This window comes from Sorex araneus, chromosome 3 (genome assembly GCF_027595985.1).
Source record: "Sorex araneus isolate mSorAra2 chromosome 3, mSorAra2.pri, whole genome shotgun sequence".
Classification (NCBI taxonomy): Eukaryota; Metazoa; Chordata; class Mammalia; order Eulipotyphla; family Soricidae; genus Sorex; species Sorex araneus.
The window spans coordinates 38854350-38876903 of NC_073304.1; the positions used below are offsets into that span (position 1 = coordinate 38854350).

The window sequence follows — 22554 nt, forward strand, 5'->3', positions numbered from 1 at the left end:
AAAGGGGAAAAAAATAAAACAACCCAGCCCATATCTCTAAATAATCCTGAGGCTTCTCTTTCATTCTCTCCGTCTCTCTGCCTGCACACTGCATGCGAGAGATAACATTTATCTCTATATCTGAAATATGAATTCTTTCAAATCTCTTAGTAAAAGTAGATGAAAGTGTTTGAATCCTGAGTCAGACTCAAGACATGAGAACAATGAGGAATTTCTTCATTCAACAAATGTTTCCTGAAACCCTCCCATGTGTGGGCACTTGGCCAGGGGGCTGGGGGTCCTGAGTGCTCCCACAGCAACTGCTATGGGGTGAGAAGCCACAGGACCATCGCAGAAAGAAGACAGACACCCACAAACACATTCTCATTCATGCCCAGACACTAGCAAGAACAGGGCCCTGGCAAATCAATGCCAACACAGCCCAGGTACAGGACGTGCATAAGAAGTCCAAGAGGCCCGGCAGGGAGCCTCACAAACAATGTATTCCCCACAAAGCGAAGAAAAACTCCTGAACAACCCAAGCCAACGCAGCACTAAACATAAAACACAACCACCACTGAGCCTAACTCTAGAGCAAATGAAACTCTCGTGTTGAATAATACGCACACTTCAGAGAACCTCTACCTTAAAGTCAACTGTGGGTGGGAAAAATCAACTATAAACGATCTAGGATCCAAAACAATTATCTAGATAAGACTGGACACTGAGATAAAACTAGAGGGGCCAGGAGCAGAGAGATAGTACAGTGGGTGGGGCACTTAGTTTGCATGAGGCTGACCTGGGTTTGATCCCCAGCATCCCACATGGTCCCCAAAGCTTTGCCAGGAGTAACCCCTGAACACAGTCAGGTGTGGCCCCAAAACAAACAACAACAACCAAAGAAACACCTAGAGGGGCCAGAGAGAATCAGGGGTTAAGGATTAAGGCCTTGCATGTGACTGACCCTGGTTTGATCCCTCACACCACCTGGCTCACCTAGCACAACCAGAAGCCCCTCTTAGAGTAGCTGAGCATTGCCAGTGCAGCTGGGTAATCCCTGACACTGAGGCCCAGCTGCACCTTAGCCCCGGACCTGTGCACTGAATCGCTAACCCAGATGGCCAAGTAATGTCAGGAAGGGTCCCGATATCCTGAGTACTCTTGGGAAGCCACATGTCCCCCCAAAAAATAAGCTAAAAATGATTGTGTTCAAAATGAGCCACTACTGTAGAAAAAAACTTCAAATTTTTCATAAACCAAATCAAACTCCTTGGCACCCCTGATTTCATCCATTAACTCACAAGTAGAAATGATATAAAACAGTAGTTTGCCAAGCCACAGAGATAGACCAGAGGATCAAGCACAGTCTTTGCATGTAGAAGGCCTGGTTTTGACCCACATGGTCCCCCAGCATGGCCAAGAAAGACTCCTGAGCACCAAGCCAGGAATAATCCCTGAGCAATACCCAGGTGTAACCCCAAAAGTAAGTAATTTAATTTAACCTGCAGTTTTCCTTCTTAGAAACATGACAACTCAAGGTGATTAGACATGCAAACTTACACCAAGGAAATATTTTAATGCCAACTGAAAGAGGCTGTTTGTCACCATCTCCCTGACCACAGCAATAAAAGTGCTCAGTTCAGCTTTTGCAACTAAAAAAGGCCAAAGTCTAATTAAATCTTTTGGAATTAAATTTGCAACTTTAATTTTTTCTGTTCTGTATTCACACTCAGAACCTTCTGTCCAATACTGAATAAGCAAGCCAATGAATTCAATTTTCCACAAACTAATTTTATAGCCAACACTGGAGCCACAGAATATTCCTCACAAGATTCTTCAGAGGGGACATCCATCCAGGATTTACCCCAAATCCCTGATGTCAGATAAATCATCTCTTCTGCCTCAAACAACCACCGTACTGAATAACATACATACAGAGAGAGACAGAGAGAGAGAGAGAGAGAGAGAGAGAGAGAGAGAGAGAGAGAGAGAGAGAGAGAGGGAAAGCATAGAATAAAAAAATAGTAAGAAGACCAGACTCAAATACCCCTGCTGGGGGCCAGAGAGATAGGACATCGGGTAAGTCGCTTGCCTTGTATGCTGCCAACTGGGTTTGATTCCTGACATATCATAGGGTCCCCTGAGAACTACCAGGAGTAATTCCTGAGTGATGAGTCAGGAGTATGCCCTGAATTTCACCAGGTGTGGCCCAAAAAACAAAAGTAAAAAATTAAAATTGTCCCAAAAAAAAAACTTCTGAAATTCTCTTTTCTTTTTTTTCTTTTTTAATATTTATGGTCCACACCCAGCAGTGCTCAGGGGTCACTGCTGGTAGGGCCCAGGGCACCATCTGGGATGCCAGAGATCAAGCCCAGGTTTGTGGCATGCAAGGCACGTTTACTACCCACTGTACTATTGCATTGACCGAATCCCTTCTGAAATTCTAAAAACCCGAACATACTCAATTCTGGAGCTTCCTGCATCTCAGCTCAGGATGCATAATTTCTTTCATTTACTTCATGAATCTCTCTCTCTCTTCTTGTCTGTCTCTCTCATTTCCTAAATAAAACTATTCACTAAAAAAAGATGAAGGCACAGACTTCAAAGGTGGGTGTCTAAGGACCTAAAACTAGAAAAATATTAAAATACTCAAAATCCTAAGCTCTGAAATTCTCTAGAATTAGAAGCTCTGTGTAGATATTAGGTTCTAGTTCTATACACCTGAAATCTGTATGTTACAAACCAATGTTCAAAAAAATTTAAGAAGCAAAATAAGGGTCAAGGACAGAGTTCAGCAGACTAAACACAGGCTGTGCACACAGGAGGCCCGGCTCCACTCTGGCACGGCATGGTCCCCTGAGCACCTCCAGAGCAACCCTCAAGTATAGAGCTGGGCTAATGTAATTAAATAACTCAATGTTTTCCTGGGTAATCTCAAAAAGGGCTGGGCCATGACCTCAGACTTAAGTACTGAGGTTGTGTGCCAGTGGGGGTGATAGTGACACTGGTGATAATTTTTCTACAGCAGCGTGTGTCACATGCTGTGCTTGATGGCTTGCCTAGGACCCTGTTGTCCTCTCACGAAAGCCTGCATGGCCGATTCTAGGTTACGGCAAGAAAGCTGAGGCCTGCAGAAGTTAAATGCACTTTGCTAATAAAACACAGAACTAATAGTTGAGCCCCAATCTGGCTACCACCCAGCCATCACACAATGATGCACCGGTAATTATAGTAGTTGTCCAATAAACATTCCTCAAAGCCTGTATTTGTGTACTCTATAATTGTAGATTCTGCATCCTAATTTATGTGGCTTAGGCAGATGCTAAACTGTCTTTTTAAATTAAACTCAAACCAAGTGGATATGGGCTAAAGGTCAGAAATATTTGGTAGATGCCAAAATAATCATTACTCAAAATTATGCCAAGGGGGCAAAATAATCTTAAATTAATTTCTAATATTGTAGCCAATAATATAAATGAGTATTTGGTAGTAAGAATTAATAATACATTTATTTTTTTTCCTTTTTATGTGTTTGTTCATTAATTCTCATCCATCAATTTAGTTTTGTTAAAAAGAATACTGGGATTTTTTTTTTTTGCTTTTGGGGTCACACCTGGAGATGCACAGGGGTTACTTCTGGCTCTGCACTAAGGAATTATCCCTGGCAGTGCTCAGGGGACCATATGGCCATATGGAATGCTGGGAATCGAACCTGGGTCAGCCGTGTGCAAGGCAATGCCCTACCCACTCTGCTACTGCTCCAGCCCCAATACTTGGATATTTTTTCCAACTATAGCACTGCAATACAACCAGAAGATAAAACTATCATTCAGAAATTAAAATATCTGTGATAAACGTTGGCATCGTCATTTCCTTTTCCCATATGGTGCTGAAGAGGATATAGGAAAGCCGATGTATCATTGTCGTTCACAGGTTCGCCACCGAGACCATAACCCATCCCATCCCCTTCACCATCACTCCGACTGTCTAAACACAACCGTGAGGGTATTTTTCCTTGGCTAAAAAGCACACTAGAAGAAGGCCCTGTCAAACATATTAATTTCCATGGGAATTAATCCTACTTCTTGAGGGCCTATTTTATGTCAAGCACATTTAATTCCTAACATGTAAACTTCCTACCAATCCTAGGAGAGACTCATCATTAGCAGCATTTGGGGGGTGAGAAAGGACACGTGTCCACCACAGCAGAGCTGGGACAGTGCATCAAAATGGGCTCAAACGAGTCTTTCTTGTTCCCACCACCTTATGTCTGCTCCTCCACATGTTAGGACTGTCCCCACATTCAAGCCTTCGCCTTAGCTCTTCCCCAGGTCTGAGGGGATGTTCTTCCTCTGGCTGCTTCTTGTCACTTGCTCTGAGCAAAAAAAGCCACCCTCTTTGTGAAGCTCCTTCTGTCCACTCTAGGTAAAACAGTCATCTTGTCATAATCTGCCACATCACCCTGTTTGAATTCTCCACTCAGAAACAAACTACCACTGATTTGTGAATTTAGGTTGGTTTTTTACTTCAGCTTAGTGGGTAGGGCATTTGCCTTGCATGTATCCAACCCAGGTTTGATTCCTGTCCCTCTCGGAGAGTCTAGCAAGCTATCAAGAGTATCCTGCCTGCACGGCAGAGCCTGGAAAGCTACCAATGGCATATTCCATATGCCAGAAACAGTAAAAACAAGTCTCACAACGGAGACGTTACTGGTGCTCGCTCGAGCAAATAGATGGTGCAGTGCTACAGTTTGTTTTTTGGTTGTTTTTTGTAGTCCTGTAGTTTGGTGATCAGACCCAGCAATGCACAGAGAGGCCCACGTATGTGGTGCTGAGGTTCAAACTGAGTTCCAGCAAACAAAACATGCACTCCAGCCCTTGGAGCTATCACCTCAGCCTTTAATCACCATTTCACTTGTTTGCTTGCTTATTAAAACCACCTCTTGGCACCAGGGCAGAAGCTCTGAAAGCCACAGATGTGGTGCTCTCTATCCCTCTTGACCACCTAAGGAGGACGGGCACAGCAGCTGATGACAAAGGGTCCAGGTAAAGAGATTCTAGCTTCTCCTCTACTTAATTCTAGCATCCCCTCTACCTAGCTAGAGATCTGGGGAGGGAAAAAGGGAGAGAGGGAGAAGAGAGAGGGAGAAAGGGGGAGAGAGGGAGAAGATGAGAGCAAGCAATTGAGAGAGAGAGAGAGAGACTGGGCCACAGGATTACCAGTCAAAGGGCAGCCACACAATAGACAGTCATGCTGGTTCATCATTTCATCTGGACTAACATGTTCGTTCATCATAATGCTCCAGACAGCTCAAACCAAAAAAAATTTTAAAAGGGGAAATGTAAAGAATACAGATGTTTCCTAACTTTATAGAAAAAAGTTTATATTAACAAAAGATACCAAGGCAAGGTCACTCAGACTGTCCTAGTTTCTTATTTTTAACTTTTCATCTACTGCAAACCTCAAAGACAACCCATCAAAAACAGAGGCTTTTGAAAATACCTAAATAATACAAGCAAACAGATCCTAAATAGGTCATCACCTAGTATATTTCACCAGGAGCCAGAACTAAGAGAAAATGCATATTTTAAAATCCATCATCTCTAAAATGAATAGCTACTATTTTCTACTGGCTCAATGTCTTCTCTATCAACTTAAATGAAAATGTTCTCAAGTGTAGGGGACAATATTAAAACCATGCCACGCTTGCCATAACTATGCCACCGGACCCTGCACTAGGCTGTATCACTCAGAGTGCCCCAGAGGAGGGCGGGTGAGACCCCTCTCCACCCCAAGGGACCCAGCCCCAGCAGCCAAAAACCTCCAGAACTCAACTGCCACCCTGCTCATGGCTGTGCTCCACATGCTCAGGTCAAATCCTCACCCATGAGTGAACCTTTCCCTGGACCGCATGGCCACATTTGTGGCCGCACAACACTTTACAGTACACACTCTACCCATAGTCCAAGAGTACTGCACCACATTTGGTGGGATGCAAAGTAGGAAGCAACCAACCTTAGAGGGAAATATTATATTATTTTGGTTCGCTTTGGGGCAGACATTGGTGTTTGGGATGCAAACACCCCCGAAATATGGTAATGGGAAGGTGTAATGGTGGTGGGATTGGTGTTTGAATATTAAATGGAATCAAATATTGTGAACTACATCTTAAAATAAAAGTTAATTTTTTAAATATTAAAACCATGGACTGGATCAATAGCACAGTGGGTGGGTGTTTGCCTTGCACACAGCTGACCCAGGTTTAACTCCCTCGTCCCTCTCAGAGCCCGGCAAACTACCGAGAGAGTATCCCGCCCTCAAGGCGGAGCCTGGCAAGCTACCTGTGACATATTCAATATACCAAAAACAGGAACAAGTCTCATCATGGAGATGTTACTGGTGCCTGCTTGAGCAAACTGATGAACAATGGGAAGACAGTGCTACAGTGCTATTAAAACCATGCCTTGGGAATCAAGAATTACAAAATACTTTTAATACCTTTCAACTGAGGTTCTTTATTTTTTTTTCTTTTTGGGTCACATCCGGTGATGCACAGGGGTTACTCCTGGCTCTGCACTCAGAAATTACCCCTGGCAGTGCTCAGGGGACCATATGGGATGTTGGGAATTGAACCCAGGTCGGCCGCATGCAAGGCAAACGCCCTACCCGCTGTGCTATTGCTCCAGCCCCACAACTGAGGTTCTTTTGGTTATTTTTTTAATTATTGTTTTGTCTTTTCATCCTGCCCCCCTTTCCCTTAATTATTGTTGAGGAGGACTGCAGTGTCCCAGGTTCCCACACCTGGCTGGGGGGCTTACACATTTGGAGCTGTGGTGCTCTCTAGAGACCACGATGCTTGCAGACTCAGCTGTGGTGCTCACTAAGGCTTGTGCTTCTTCAACTGCATAGCCTGCAAGCATGCTCACCAGAGCTGTGCTCTCAGCTGGGGCACACAGGCTGTGGTGCTCAGCTTAGGTGGCTGTGATGCTCACACACGTGCTTGCCAGGGGTCACAATTCCTGTCTGTAGTGCTCACACATCTTTCTAGTTGTGGTATGCACAGAGGGTCCTATCCTTTTTCTGTGGTACTTAGACATACCTGGTTATGGTGTGGCTGAAAAATGCTTGCAAATGTCAGCACACATTCAGCATAGCTGCCAGCCTCAAACAACAGAGCAAACACTAGGTCGACATGTATGGGTTACCGGCAATCTGAACTCATGACCAAACGCTTGGAAGGTTTGGCACTCTATACCACTGAGATATTCCTCCAGGCCCAAAGTGGGTTGTTTACCCTGAGTTTCCAGCCAGGCTTTAGGAAAGCAACAATCTGGTGACAATGTGCCCAATGACACTGTACATATTTCCATAAGTGGGATGCATAGCTTCCATCGTCACTAAAAGGAAATCTGTTCTCAATTCTCAATATTATGACAGAACAACAGAAATTTGTGGAAAATGAATCATAAGATCACTTAGGAGATCTACAGATGATAAATAAATGCATTGTGTTTAAGGAATTAGACTATTAATTTTGCATGCAAAGTAATTTCAGACTCTAGAACAAATCTGAGACTCATCGGAGCCACCTCCAGAAGGTACTTGAGCAGGGAGGAGAATTTCATGGTTTAAAGGAATTCTGAAGCTGGGCCACAGAGCTCAGACCACGTGACCCTCTGCTGTCACAAACAGAGAACCAAAGTCAGGTGGGAAGACAGGCGCAGCAGCCTCACCTGTATGTGCTATGTGCGAGATGCAGAAATAGGGTACACAAATAAAAGCAGCAAATATGACTTATGCGTGAAATGCAGCTTTGTTTTGTGGCTTTGGTTTAAGCACTGAAGAACAGGGTCTGAGTCTAGAACATGTTCCTGCTGGCCCCTGGGTTTATTTTATTATTGTAATTATGAGAGGCGCATAGTGGCCATGGTTCTACCCTCTGGCAAATTTCTTACTTTTTTGACCACAAGCACAAGCTAGACATCATTGGTCACCTTTGGGTTTGACTGTTTGGTCCATGGGCGATACACAGTGATGCTCAGGGATCACTCCAAGCTGTGCTCAGGAGACCGTATACAGTGCTGGGGTTCAAACCAGGGTCATCCACAAGCAAGACAATGATTAAGACAAATGTTTTAGCCACTGTCCTACCTCTCTGGGCCCTCTTTGGTTATCTTTTAAGCATTTCTCTCTCATAAGGTTAAAGATGTGCAAGAGTAAACCTTACATAATAAAAAAAAATTCCCAGAAAGCAGCATAATAAATGCACTGCTGGTCAGCCTTCTATAAAGAGGTCTTTTTTTTTTTTAAAGAGGGCTTCTTAAAAGTCCTGTGTGGGGGCCGGAGCGATAGCACAGCGGGTAGGGCGTTTGCCTTGCACGCGGCCGACCCGGGTTCGATCCCTGGCATCCCATATGGTCTCCCAAGCACCGCCAGGAGTAATTCCTGAGTGCAAAGCCAGGAGTAACCCCTGAGCATTGCTGAGTGTGACCCAAAAAAGAAAAAAAAAAAAGTCCTGTGTGCATTAACAGTCACTGCTGTCATACTGCTGTCATGTACTGGTGCTCTCTCTCCCTCTCCCTCTCTCTCATTCACTCCCTCTCCTTCTCTCTCTCACAAATACACACACCAGACACATCATAAGCTTGATAAATCTCTCTAGATAGCACCATAATTCTCAACAAAAATTTCCCATCTCATAAAATTCTTCACCATTGCACTTAAACACTACAATAGCCAATACCCCTGGGCTCATTCCTCAATCTAATTAAAATGTCTGTCCAAGAAGTGATTTATAGTGTTTGTCATCACCTAGGGTGAATATATAGACTAGTGACTACAGAGACTTCAGGACTACAAAGCATTAATTACCAAGCAAGTGAGAATGGCTTCTAGCATATGCTCAGGGGGATTCTTGGACTCTGACAAAGGTACAGGGTCATAACTTACAAGCAGGCCACAGAACAAGGAGCCCATTAGTGTAAATCAAGAAATTCAACTGCCTGGTTTAAAATGAGGACCCACTGTAATTCCCTAAGGCTGATTCTAAGCCAAGAAAATAACACCAACATCACTACCCATGCTATAAAAATCACTTAGACAAGAGCTAAATCCCCTCCAAGTCTAAGCAATTTAGATTTGGACCAATTTAATTCTTAGAGTTACAATCTTTAGATAAGCCATAACTCATTTTGACCCTTTAAAACCAATCAGAATAAATAATGTAATTGCTAAGCCAGGAGGCAAAAGCTTTGGAGATAGGAAGAGTTCTTAGAGATACTCTACTGAAAGCCCCTGGTGACACTGAAACAAAGGTGCTGAGCTTCTAATAGGGCGCCATTGGCCTGAAGTCTCAGCTAACAACCAGTCAAGTAACTCCTCAAACAGTGCTCTCCTGGCTTTCATTATAGCACGGCATTCATACATTTTACACACTGCTGAAAGTTGTATCATTAAATACTATGTTTTTTAATGACTAGTTAACACTAATTTGCAGTTAATATTCATTTCCCATATATTAATTATAATAAGCCAGCTTCTAGCTTTCACTAAAATATTAGAGCACACATATGTAAATATATTAATTCACTGTATTTATAAATCATACATTTGTACATAAATCTGAATAAGGGTACCCACATACACATTAGAGATTAAATGTATATGTGTTTGCTACATGTGGAAAGCTAGGGCAACAGCAATACTTTGGCTGGAGTTCTGAGTCCCACATTCAAAAAAAACAACAGCTCACTAGGGAAGTGGCCTGGTGGTAGAACAGACACACAGAAACACAGCTTAAGCTTTGAAAGATGTCAAGAAAAAAAAACTCCTAGGACTACGCAAACCAAGAGGATTTGTTTGATAATAAGGACTGGTGAGGTCTGTGGCAAACTGGAGCACCTCAGAACTAAATACCTGTAAATTCAATGTTATAAACATCTCTGCTGGGCAAGAGAGGTGACTCAAGTGACTGAGCACATGTTTTGCATGCAGGAGGTCTGGGTTGTGTCCACGGCACTACATGGTCCCAAGTCCAACAAGTACTCCTAGGTAGCATCGGGTGATCACATCAAAAAAAAAACCCTGCCAAATGAATACACTTGCAGGCTATCATGCCCCAAAGACTTTTAAACTGCACTTTTGAACTAGATGACCCTCCTCCTTCCACACTGCTCATTCCTTATGATCAGGTATTGGGGTGGGGGAGGTGGTACAGTGGGTAAGGGTGCCTGCTTGCTTACACACGACTGAGGTGGTTTCCCCACTGGGAGTGAACCCTGAGCACAGAGACAGGACTAAGCCATGAGCACCACTGGGTGTGTCCTAAAATCTTAGGAAAAATAGTCAGATATTATGGTTTCTACCTTTGGAAATTAAATGTTCTTCAGGTGATCTACTTATAGACAAGGCAACTTAATCCTTTCCCAAACTTTGCAAAGACAAAGATATTACTAAGGGTCAGAAATATGTATCTTGGGGCCAGAGTAATAGTAGATAGGGTAGGGTGTTTGCCTTACATGTGCCCAACCCTGGTTCAATTCCTAGCATCCCATATGGTACCCCAAGCAACAGGAGGAGTAATTCCTGAGTGCAGAGCCAGGAGTAACCCCTGAGCATTGCCAAGTGTGACCCAAAAAGAAAATAAAAAAGAAAAATTTACCTTCCATAAAGGCACTTGCAATGTCTCTCTGGGAAAATATGATCAGGTCAGAAATTTCCTTCTCTTCCTTCGAGGAATGATTTTTTTCACAATCATTTCATTGAAGCAGGCTACAGCTATCTATGTTAAAGCCTTGAACACCATCACACTGTTTTACCTTCAGAAGAATGTTTCCCATCTGCCAAATCAGCATCTTAATCCCTTTCTGTTTCCGGGGTGCCCTTGCTTTCCCAATCTGTCCCCATCAGAACAAGGCTTAGGAGGTGGAACCTTGTCAGTCTTGACTGCTTGTATCTCCAGGGTAGAATACAGTGCCCACATGCTCCGTCATGGATGACCATTCATCGAAACACATGTCCTTTTCATTTTTTTTATGGAGGTGAGGGTGGGGGTTCTGGGGTCACACCTAGCCATTTGCAGGGGCTATTCCAGCTCTGGGCACAGGACTTACTCGCAGCAGTGCTAGGGGTACTGGGAAGTGTTGGGCATCAAACTATGATGGTTACATACAAGGCAGGCACCATAACTCCTGTACTGAGATGCAAGTCTTTTATTTATTTGGTTTTGGGTTTTGGGCTACTCTCAGCTGTACTTAGGGCTTCCTCCTGGCTATGGGCTCAGGGATCACTCTTTAGGGTGCTCAGGGTGACTAGTTGTGACAGAAAAAGGGTAGTGCATTTTTATGAACTGGGTAATATTTACTTAGAATAAGAGAATGCCTTGGGTTTTCTGTAGTCTTTTTCCTATCTCATAAAACAGTTGACTCGGTAAGATACTCTTTGGGTGTTTACCACTTAATTCAGTTGTATTAGAGATGATGAAAGAAATTTGTGCCACAACCTGCAAAGTGAGAAGCAGACACCCCCATAACAACAAAAGTCTCACAATAAAACTAAAGATACACCATCTCCAGTACAATACACTGGTGGGCACTAGGCAAAATCTAGTGATGCCAAAGCAGTCTTTTCCCTTATAGTTCATCGTGTTAAGACTCTTCTCCAACAGGCTCAAAAAAAAAGTTGTCGGACCAAATAATTGCACTAACAAGAGAGACTGAATCTGAAAGAATTTTCATGCTACAATTTCATGCATCCTGGAATCAGAAGAAAAGATGGTTTACGGGAGTCCACTGGTACCTGGCAGTGCTGCCTGACAGGACTATCACACAGGTACCTCACCAAGCAGTGGTGTGAAAGCAGCCCTCCACGCTGCAGGGAACAGAATGTCTTCAGAAGGGCTGAACCAGGAAAACAGCCTGGGATCCCGCCAAGCAGGGCCTTCCTTCCTGAGGAGATGCCAAGGTCTTTCCATGACGCAGCCTCCAGCTCCTCCTGCCTCCTTCCATGTCCCCATGCTCTGCTTTACATATTAGATGCCGGTCCCCACTTGCAAAGCCAGCAAATATTTTTAAAAACAGAAAAATACATATATATTATATACGTAGCACTGTCATCCCATTGTTCATCAATTTGCTTGAGCGGGCACCAGTAATGTCTCCATTGTAAGATTTGTTGTTACTGTTTTTGGCATACCGAATATACCATGGGTAGTTTGCCAGGCTCTGCCGTGTGGGTGAGCTACTCTCAGCAGCTTGCCAGGCTCTTCAAGAGGGACGGAGGAATTGAACCTGGGTCGGCCATGTGCAAGGCAAACACCTTACCCACTGTGCTATGGCTCCAGCCCATATTATAATATTATATATATATAAGGCGAGGACTGGGGCAGATGATAATCCGAAGAGATAGTACAATGCCTTGCATGGGGCTGATTTGCGGTCAATCCCCATTACCCCGTATAGACCTCTGAACCCCATCAGGAGTGATCCTTGAGTGCAGAGCCAGGAGTAAGCCCTGAACACTGCTGAGTATGGTCCAAAAACAAAATAAACAAAGGAAATGGGGTTTTTTATCTTAGGCAAAACTTCTTTAGTCCAGAAGTCCAAGAAATTATGCAAAACAAGCAAGTTCTGAAAGCAGAAAAAGATTGATCTTTGTTTTTTTTTTAAAGAAAGAGAGAGTCTCAAAAGAATAAACTGTGGTTAACAATTTTCTTTAATTGTTCGTAGCACCCGGGATCAAAGCTAGTTGATACACATGCAAGGGAGGAATTCTACCTCTGGGAAACATCCCTAACGGCACATTTTTTTTCTCCTATAATAAGTATTTTCTCCAATAAGAAGGCAATGTCTTTTTCAAGAGTCAGTCTTAATCCAACTCTAATCCAATCACTAAACATCTTTAGCAAAATCAAGAAAATAAACATTCACTGCTTTCTTCCTGTAGTCTACTGATTATAACTGTCACAAGCACATGCTTAAAAGCAAACTATCTGATGAGCTGGGACATAACCACGTAACTGTGAAGCCATCACTACAATCAAAATAATAAATATATTCATCTCTCTCAAAAGTTCCCTTATCCTACCGTTGCAAGTCAAATAAAGTGGCTACGGACACTCATATATAAGGCTTTGTGTAAATAGTTCACTTTCTCTTGGTAAATATTCAATAGCAGCTAGGTCATATGGTAAATCTAAGTTTAACACTTCCTTTAGAAACTAAAGGGCTATGGGGCCAGAAAGACAGTACAGTGGGTAGGGAGCTTGCCTTGCAAACCAGTGACTCAGGTTGGACCCCAGCATCCTATTTGGTCCCCCAAGCACTGCCAGGAGTAACTCCTGAGTGCTTGGAGTAACTCAGGAACTAGAAGAAAGCCAGGAGTAACTCTTGAGCATCACCAGGTGGGGCCCAAAAACAAAAAAAAAAAAAAGAAAAAGAAAAAGAAATTGTCAAGGGCCAGAGAGAGTTCAACGGGCTGCTTTACCACAGAAGGTACCATGCAGAAGGTCCCCTGAGCACAACAAGAAATGACTCTCTCAGCGCCAATGGGTGTGACCCCAGAAAAAGAAAGAAGAAACTGCAAAATTCAAGACCTGGGGGAATAATAGCTCAGTGGCTTATAATATCAAGCATGTGGTCACAAGTTCAAGTTCCCCAGGCATGCTACCAGTGCATGCACGAATCCAGCAGTTCTGCTGTCTGCAAGCACCAGCACTATGAGTGATTTCAGCTGCACGCAGCCAAGTTACATGTAAGCACCACAAAGAGCTGCTACCACCAGGAAGCACAGCTATTTAAAAAATAAATTAATAATAATAATAATAATAATAATAATAATAAAGGAGCTGGTGCAAGAGTCACGAGCAGGAAGCCCGATCCTGGGGAGCAAGTGTGCAAACACCTCAACTAAAGGATCATGAAGCTCAACAAGCATTGAGGCGGAATGTGCAAGCACCATGACAGGACATGAAGCCTCCAGGAGCAACACAGCTAAAATGTGCAGGCACCAGCTGAAGCAGTAGTACAGCATATCGGGCATTTGCCTTGAACACAGCTGACCCAGGTTCGATCCCCACCATCCTGTAAGGTTCCCTGAACACCACCAGGAGTAACTCCTGAGTGCAGATCCAAGAGTAACCCCTATGTATAACTGGGTGTGATCCAAAAAAGCAAATAAAAAATAAATTAATGTGCAGGCACTACAACAGACTGTGGGTACAAATCCTGGTCACCATCGTATCAAAAATGTAGGAAATATCCTACAAATGAATGTAGTCATTCTATATCTATCCCTCTCCTTCTGACTCATTTCACTCATGACAATACTCTCCATTTATAGGCAAATTTCATTTTTCCTAAGAGCTGCATAGAATTCCATCATGCAGATTATGTGGTATATAAAAAATATATATATAGTAGAAGACTAATATCCATGGCCAGGGAAAACAAGGGTTAGGAGGACTGGCCAATGGTTGGGACTAACCCACAAGAGTGTGGAGGGGCTGAGAAGAGACCAGTATGACAATAATAGCTGGGAATGATCACGCTGGACAAGATCTGAGGGTTACAAAACCATGAGGCTGCTAAATGCGGTCACTCGACCTCATACCTCTTCATTCTCAGCAATGGAAAACAAATTATCAAATGCTTCCTTTTCAGCAGGTCCGACTTTAGGGGGGAGACTCTCCAAACAATAATAGTGAGTTTTGTTGAAATACTGAATGCAATCAAAGTGAAAGTAAAGTGAAATTTATCAGTTACGGGGGGGGGCGCTAGGGGTGTGGGGGGACGGGGTGGAGCTATACTGTGATTCTTGGTGGTGGAATATGTGCACTGGTGAAGGGATGGGTGTTCGAGCATTGTATAACTGAGACTTAAACCTGAAAACTTTGTAACTTTCCACACGGTGACTACAATAAAAAGATTTAAAAAAAAGATCTGAGGGTTAAAAGTTGGTAAAGGGAAATTCTTGATAACCTTTCGGTATCAATATTGCAAACCACAAAGCCCAAAAATGGGGGGGGAGAGAGGAAAAGAGGGAGGGGGGAGAGAGAGAGAGAGAGAAAGAGAGAGAGAGAGAGAGAGAGCAATCAGCTCCTGCCATAGAGGCAGGCAAGGGGTGGGGGGACGGGGGGGCGGTGATAGGAGGGAACCTGGGGACACTGGTCTGGGAAATGTACACTGGTGGAGGGATGGGTGTTGGAATACTGTATAACTGAAATCCAATCATGAACAGCTTTGTAAGGGTCTATCTCATAGTGATTCAATAAAAGTTTTAAAAAATATAGAAAATAGGTATCACTGTCATCCTGTTGCTCATCGATTTGCTCAAGCAGGCACCAGTCACGTCACCATTGTGAGACTTGTTGTTATTATTTTTGGCATATCGAATACGCCACGAGGAGCTTGCTGAGCTCTGCTGTGTGGGGCAAGATATTCTCTGTAGCTTGCTGGGCTCTCTGAGAGGGACAGAGGAATCAAACCCACGTCGGCCGCGTGCAAGGCAAACAAACTCCCTACTGGCTGTGCTATCGTTCCAGCTCATAGGAAATAGGTGGAGGATTTAAAAGGAGAGAGAGAGAGAGAGAGAGAGAGAGAGAGAGAGAGAGAGAGAGAAAGAGAGAGAGAGAGTCCTTTTGTCATTTTGGCCTTTCCAGTGAATTTTTTCATAATCTGCATTTCCTGGATAATGGCTGATTTTGAGGCTCTCTTCCCCTCTTCTCTCTTTTGCTGTTGTGACAAGGGTTAAACATGCTTGCAGTGATCACACACATGCTCATGGGGCGTACTCATTTAGTTAGGAATGCACAATCTGTTTGCTGTGCTCACCAGGGTTGACTATTGGAGGGGGCTCACACCCACGTTCACAGGGTTGCACTCCAACAAAGCTTGCTGAGACTTCTAAACAGAATTGCATTAAATCACTGAATAATTTGGGAAGAATGGAGATCTTTATCTTGCATCTTGTAATACCTCTCCATCCTGATCTTTCATTTATTTCAGCAGTAAATTTTAAGAACAGTCTGCAGATATCCACTCCATGTCCAGCACTGTTCTTGTACTAGGAATACAATGCATAAAAGAGATTTCACCTCTTTTCTCAGTAAACTTAGAAGGTGATACTGAGAAAGTTGTACTAAAAGTTATGCTAATATTTACCTCTTAGCTATTTAGGAAGCACATTATGCTCATATGAATAACTTTGCTTTATTCTTATAATAATGGTCATCTTCTGTTTTTGTCTCATAATCTAGCAAAAATTAAGTTTCTGCATTTTTTAAATTCAGTGATTTAAATCAAATTAGTAAATTCAATGTCTGAATATACTATGCAATATACTAAAATAAGTATACATGCAATCCTAAACCTCAAAAACATCTTTAGATCTGTAATGGATTATTTTCACAACATGCACTCCACAGGGGCCGAAAAGAAACTACAATGGGTAAGGCACTCGCTTTGTATGAGGCCAATCCAGGTTTGATTCCAGGCACTGCGTAGCACTGCCAGGAGTGAGCCCTGAGTCCAGAACCAGGAGTAAACTCTGGGTACCACCAGGTGAGGCAAAATTAAAAAAAAAAAAAGCATTATATACATTGTCTGAATAAGATTAATTTTCTAACAATAATTTTTAGAAGAATAGAAATGCCCTGCCCCTGTCCATTTTACCTACCTATCCTCTAGTTTCAAACCACCAAAAACTGCATGCCCTACTGTTTAGGGTATCTCACACAGTGGGCCTGATGCAGCTACCCCTCTACCCACCAGTAAACAATCAATCCCAGGCCAGCACAGAAACATCAAAGAAGAAAAGATATCACTATATTAAACACCTCATATCACTAATTCAGGCAATTACAGGACCTCTTATTAAACATCAGGCCATTAAAGCTAGAGAAATTTAATTTATATTTAAATTTCTGCTCATCCAATGGGAGCAAAAGCAGTTCTGCACACCTCTACCTTGCTAGGGAACCCAAGCTTTTCACACTCAGGCTCCCTGAAGCCTCTTGGTCTTTGCTTTGATTACAGGTTTTTGACCTTGACTATGAACGAGCTGGCCTGGAAAGCCTAACAGACTAGATTAGGAGATAACACGGAGATCCCCATCAGAGATTCCTCTCCAGAACCTTTATTATTTTTTTTTTTTGCTTTTTTTTTGGGGGGGTCACACCCGGCGATGCACAGGGGTTACTCCTGGCTCATGCACTCAGGAATTACTCCTGGCGGTGCTCAGGGGACCATATGGGATGCTGGGAATTGAACCCGGGTCAGCCGCATGCAAGGCAAACAGCCCTACCCGCTGTGCCTTCCCTCCAGCCCCCTCTCCAGAACCTTTAAACTGGACATTTTCCTAATTCCTCGGATGATCAAGTATGCAAACTCAGGGCAAGAAGGACCAGCCTGGAACCTCTCCAGGAAGATGCACATCTCTTGTGGCCAGTTTACACTATCCTTCTTCAGAACCTCTGCTCCAACTAACTTATGAGCAGAACTTAATCACTGCATTCCAATGGCTAAGCTAACATCTATTCCCTATATCGAAATACAGGATAAAATGTCCATCTTTAGCTGTGCCTTAACACTTCTAAATCCCACAAAGTTCAGCTGAAAGAAAATTAACTCAGTATTCTTTGTTGTTATGGTTGAACAGTCAACATGATCCCTCCCCTCCTTTTTTTTTTTTTTTGGCTTCTCTTTAAAAGAAAAAACTATCTTCACAAGTCATGGGTCCTTTCAGAGATTGTTATTAATAACTTTTAAAGTATAAAATTAACACCCAAACGAGCCTTATTATCCACCTGATTCCACCACTTGTTAACTTCAAACAGGTTTTCAACACTGATTCCCATTTCTAGGTTCAAAACTGACATGTTCCAGGCTTAAACTATGATAGCCCCAGAGTCCTTAGCACAGCTTCCGATTCCATTTTGCCAGCCCCACCATTTCGCTGCAATTATTTCATCAGGTAGAGGTGGGAAGACTAACACCTGCATCACAAAAGCAGCAAGAGGATTCAGAAGCAAAAACCCTTTCACGCTGGGGAAGAGCTCTACAATTTTTAATTTATTTACAGCCGAAAGTTTGCCTCTCGTGGGAACTATGTAAAAAGCAGGGGTGAGCGGGAAGTTGTGGGTAACTACTTGTCAATACACAGAAAAACCTGCAGGTGACAGAGAAGGGGGTGGGTGCCGGGCGGGGGCGGGGATGTGGGTGTAACAGATCGCTCCCGAGCTCTTGCAGGTTTCAGACCAAGAGCCCGCAGACAGGCTAAAGCGCAGGCAGCCCTCACACCTCGCAGGCTCGGGCTGAAGTTGCTTGCAAACACATGCAAACCTCATCTCCGGTGGAAAACTTCTTAACCATTAGAGCTTTGCCAAGGCGCAGACCCAGGCACTCTGAGCCCTGCCAGTATAAGTTAATGTAGCTCTGGGGATGTAATGGATGTGCATGCTGAAACACGTGCGCACGTCTGAGCCGCTGAACCAAGGCATATTCATAAACATTATGAATAATACTTGCGAGAATGTATAGCTTTCTCCTACGAAGCGCTTGAAGTGCTTTACCCAAATCAAGTCACTTTCAGGTCACACCTTCCATGTCTTTCCCACGTGTTCCTCTCGCGCGGGGTATTCGGGTGCCTACCCCACGCTCAGGACGGAGAGGGCGAGTGACCTCGCCTCCACGCCACCCTCATCCCTTAAACCCCTAAAGGGCCGTTTCGAGTGGAAACCAGGTCCAGGCTGGCTCCCGGGAGAGCAACCGGCGCGCTCACACCATCCCTCCACGCGCGCCGGTGTCCCCCCAGTGCCGAGGCCAACCAGGGCGCGAACGGTAAGTCGAGAGGGAATTCCCGTGGCCGCGGAACTCTGGCCGGCCACGGCAAGGCGGGAGCCCTGCGGGGATTTGAAAACTGGAGGGACGCGAGGGACGGTGGGAGAGCTGGACACCCACGTCGACGGGCGGGGGGCATCGCCGCGACTCACCCAGCCCTCGAAGGTGTCCGAGGCGCCGGCCGTGCGCAGCAGCTCCTGAAACTGCAGGGTGCAGTTGGCCACGAAGTGGTCATAACCCAGGGGCGTCTCGTGGAAGACGGCCAGCTCCAGGTGGCCGCCGTCGGTGACATTGGCGCAGAACTCCTCGTTGTACGTGGGCTTGTTGGTCTTCTGCTTGGTGCTAGTCTGGCCCACGCGCACCTGGTCCACGCTCACCGTCAGGTAGGGGTCCAGCAGCTGGTAGCCCTTCTTGAAGAGCGAGTGGCGCAGGGACCAGCGGGTGGGCTGCAGCCCCACCGCCTCTCCGATGCGGACCCTCAAGTAGCCATTGAACTTCATCGTGCCGGACGACATGCCGATGCCGGGGTGGGGGGCCTCCCCCGGAGGTGCCGGGCTCGCGGTGGGCGGGGGGGGAGGGCGTGGAGCCCCGTTCAGACCAGCCCGCGCGGCAGCCGCACGAGTGGACGCGGCTCCCGGGAAACGCGGCCCCCCAGTCCCCCGCGACCGGCCATTCTCCCTCCTCCCCGCGGGAGGGACCTTCTCCTCCCCTCCTTCCCTCCCTCCCTCTCCGTCGCGAGGTGGAAAGGAGGGGAGCCGGGTGCCGAGCCCGCCGCGGCCCGGGGAGGGAGGGGAGCCCGATCCGGCCGCTGGAGCGCGAGACTCGCCCCTTTCCCAGGGCCGGGAAGCGCCTCTCCGCCGAGAGCCGGCGCGACCCGTCCGGTCAGCTCCAGCCGCGAGACTCTCCTCCCCGCCTCCCGCGGCCGGCCGCGGCCCCGCCTCCGCCGGCTCACGCTCTCCCCCCGCCGGCGAGCGGAGAACCAGGAAGCGGCCGCCGCCGCATCCCGCCGCCAGGCTCCAAGTTCAGCGCCGCGCCGCGCCCGCGCCCGCACCTGCCCGAGCCCGGGGGCGTGGCGCGCGCGCCCGCGCGGGCAAACGCCTGGAACCGAGGGAGCGGGCCCGGGGGACTAGGAGGTGGAGGAGCGGCGAGCCCACGCGGCGAGCCCGCGCGGCGAGGACTGGGCCCCCCGCCCTGCCCCCTTCAAAGGGAGGTGACCGTCCTGCCGCCGCATCTTGGAGAAGCCTGGTTGCACCCCCCCTCCCCGTAAACGACCCCCCCTCCCCGGCCGGCTCACGGCAGGGAGGTTCCTTTTCCTAATCTGTGCAGAGATGGTCACCCCGGGTTCAGCTCGGCCCATCCTGTTTGGACGCCTTTCCTGCGTAATTACACGGTGGTGGTTGTAGTGTGTGTCTCTGTTGGTCTTTTTTTTTTTTTTTTTTTTTTAAACAGGGCAGTAGTAATGATGGAAATCCTGTCCGCCTCCTTCCTCCGAGAGGTGTGTCTTGTTGCACAAAGAGCAGGAAAGATCGGTTCTTCTGAAGGCAATCGCCACCGAGACATAATAAGGCTCTTCCATCTTCCACTTAAGAGTTGGTTCCTGGTGCGCCCGGCCCTGCACGATGCGGGCAGGTATTTCCAGGCGCATCGTCCACCTGGGAAGGAAGAAATCGCCTCTTCCACAAACACTGAGGGTTGTGGAGGAGCTTGAGATTCAGAGCTGGGAGTCCTCAGGGGACTCTATAGTGGGACCTATAATAATAATCTCTTGGCTCCAACGCAGTTTGCTCCCTGAGGACCAGTTCAATCAAACTGGTTTTTATAAAGCCCAAGCCCACTGGGCAGAGAAGTAGGAAAAGGGTGAAGCACCTGCCTTGCTCATAGCTAACACTCTTTGATGCCCACACCACATAAGGTTCCCTGAGCAGCGCCAGGAGGGATCCCTGAGCACAACCTGGTGTGGTCCCCAAAACAAAACAAAGCAAGGTCCTTCTCAGATACTTCATGGCATTCTCACTCAACAGTTTGCCTGAGGAGCTGGCTCTCATTCTAGCCCTTTCTCCACAGTGCCTGAAGTCTCCATGTAGGTTCTCAACCATTAACCTGGAGTATGGAGGCTAAAGAATCAAAACAACTGAGAACAATGGGCCATGGGGGGCCTGGGTGAGGGAAAGGGCTTGTCTTGAAATCACCAAGATTTCCTCAGGAGAGCTGGCACAAAACAAATAACAGCTGTAGGCAGATCTTACATCACACACTCCCAAGCATCCTGCAGCTCCTCTCTGGCGTTAGCCTTTAGGGGAAGAGGTCACGGGAGCCATTTAGGTCAACTCTGGCACCCTCTCCAAAGAGCAGATGCTCCCCGGAAAGAAGCCACTGAAGGTTACTGTTGAGCTTTGGCACTCAAGAAGACAGCCCAGCTGCTGGGCAGTAATACAGCTGTGGGGTGGGGATGTAGCAACACCTACACTCCCTCCTCACCCTTATCAGCCAACCCAAGTGGACCACAGCACAGCTTGACAGTGCTGCTGCCTGCCCTCCAGCTCCCACAGGGAGAAAAGACAGCAAATAGGTCAAAGGAGGAGGATGTGGTGAAGGGAAAACCCAAGTGGGATGGGAAGAGGAGACTGGAGGGGGAGTGTCAGGCAAGGACCCTTAAAGAGGCTCACAGCACAGGGAGCCCTTTACTCGACTTCCTCAGAACAGGGAAGGTTTGGCTAGGAAGATGGCTCAAAGGGCTGGAGCACATGCTTCACCCAGGAGCCCAGGAATTGATCCCCAGCTCTGTCTGTCCCCCGAGCACCACCAGGAGTGATTCGTAAGTGCCACCCAGTTGTGGCCCATAAAGCTGGCAGGGGTGAGCAGTGTGGATCAAAGGAAAAGACAAGCTTTGGCTCGTTTTGGGAAACAGAAAATATTCCCAGGTAGAGAAGATAGCCCAAAGGGCTAAGTCCTTATTTTGCATGTGGGAGACCTGGGTTTGATTTATGGTCCACTGAACAGTGCTAGGAGCGACACCACCCACCCCATCCAAGCACCTAGCTGGGGATCGGCCTCCAGCACCTCACCCTAAAAAGAAAAAAGAATAAATCCCTGCGATTGAAGCTGAAAAAAGATGAAGTGGTTGAAAATAGCTAGGAAAGATGGGTCAGGCTACAAGGGCCAAAATGATTGGTTACAGGAAAGTCTTTAAACATTAACTGTGAGCAACTGGAAACCTCTGAAAGCTGTTAGCAGGGCTATCACAGCAAGAAACTTGTGTTTTCAGGTGTCTTTCTGAAGCTGTGTGGAGAGTGGGTTGAAGGAGCAAGCAGGATGGTGGGAGACCAGCTAGGAGGCTTTTGCTTCTAGAAGATGGTTACTGGGACTTGGGTTGTGGAAATGAAGAGGAAGGTAAGTAGCTGGGTTTGAAAAGTGTTTAGGAATAAAATAGGATTGTCAGGTCTTGGTCAGCGGATGGACATATTGAATGAAGGGAATAAGTAAGAGGAAAATATCAGATATGACTTGCAAGAATCTGAGGAGCAAGTTCATGGGTTAGAGAACCTTTAGTGCTTAGGAAACATGTGCAGAGTAGCAGATCTGTGGAAGAAGATGAAGAGTTGAAATGAGTGCAGTCATCTCATCTGTGGGATGTAATAAAACATAGTATAAGACAGTAGAAACGAGGATAACTGGTCCATGGTTAGAAACTTGCCACAAGTGGTAGGGGATGGAGAGGCTGTTAGGAAAGAAAAGAGAGCCC

General features: G+C 46.0%; 1 protein-coding gene across 1 annotated transcript in view; it reads right to left on the bottom strand.

Annotated features, from left to right (window-relative positions):
* PRKCH (protein kinase C eta) overlaps positions 1 to 19831 on the bottom strand; it is a 251635-nt gene extending 231804 nt beyond the window's left edge. The window contains exon 1 of the mRNA XM_004612376.2: positions 18965 to 19831. Within this exon, the coding sequence (XP_004612433.1) occupies positions 18965 to 19327 (363 nt within the window). The 5' untranslated portion in view covers positions 19328 to 19831. The remainder of the gene's footprint in view (positions 1 to 18964) is intronic.
* Positions 19832 to 22554: the final 2723 nt, after the last annotated feature.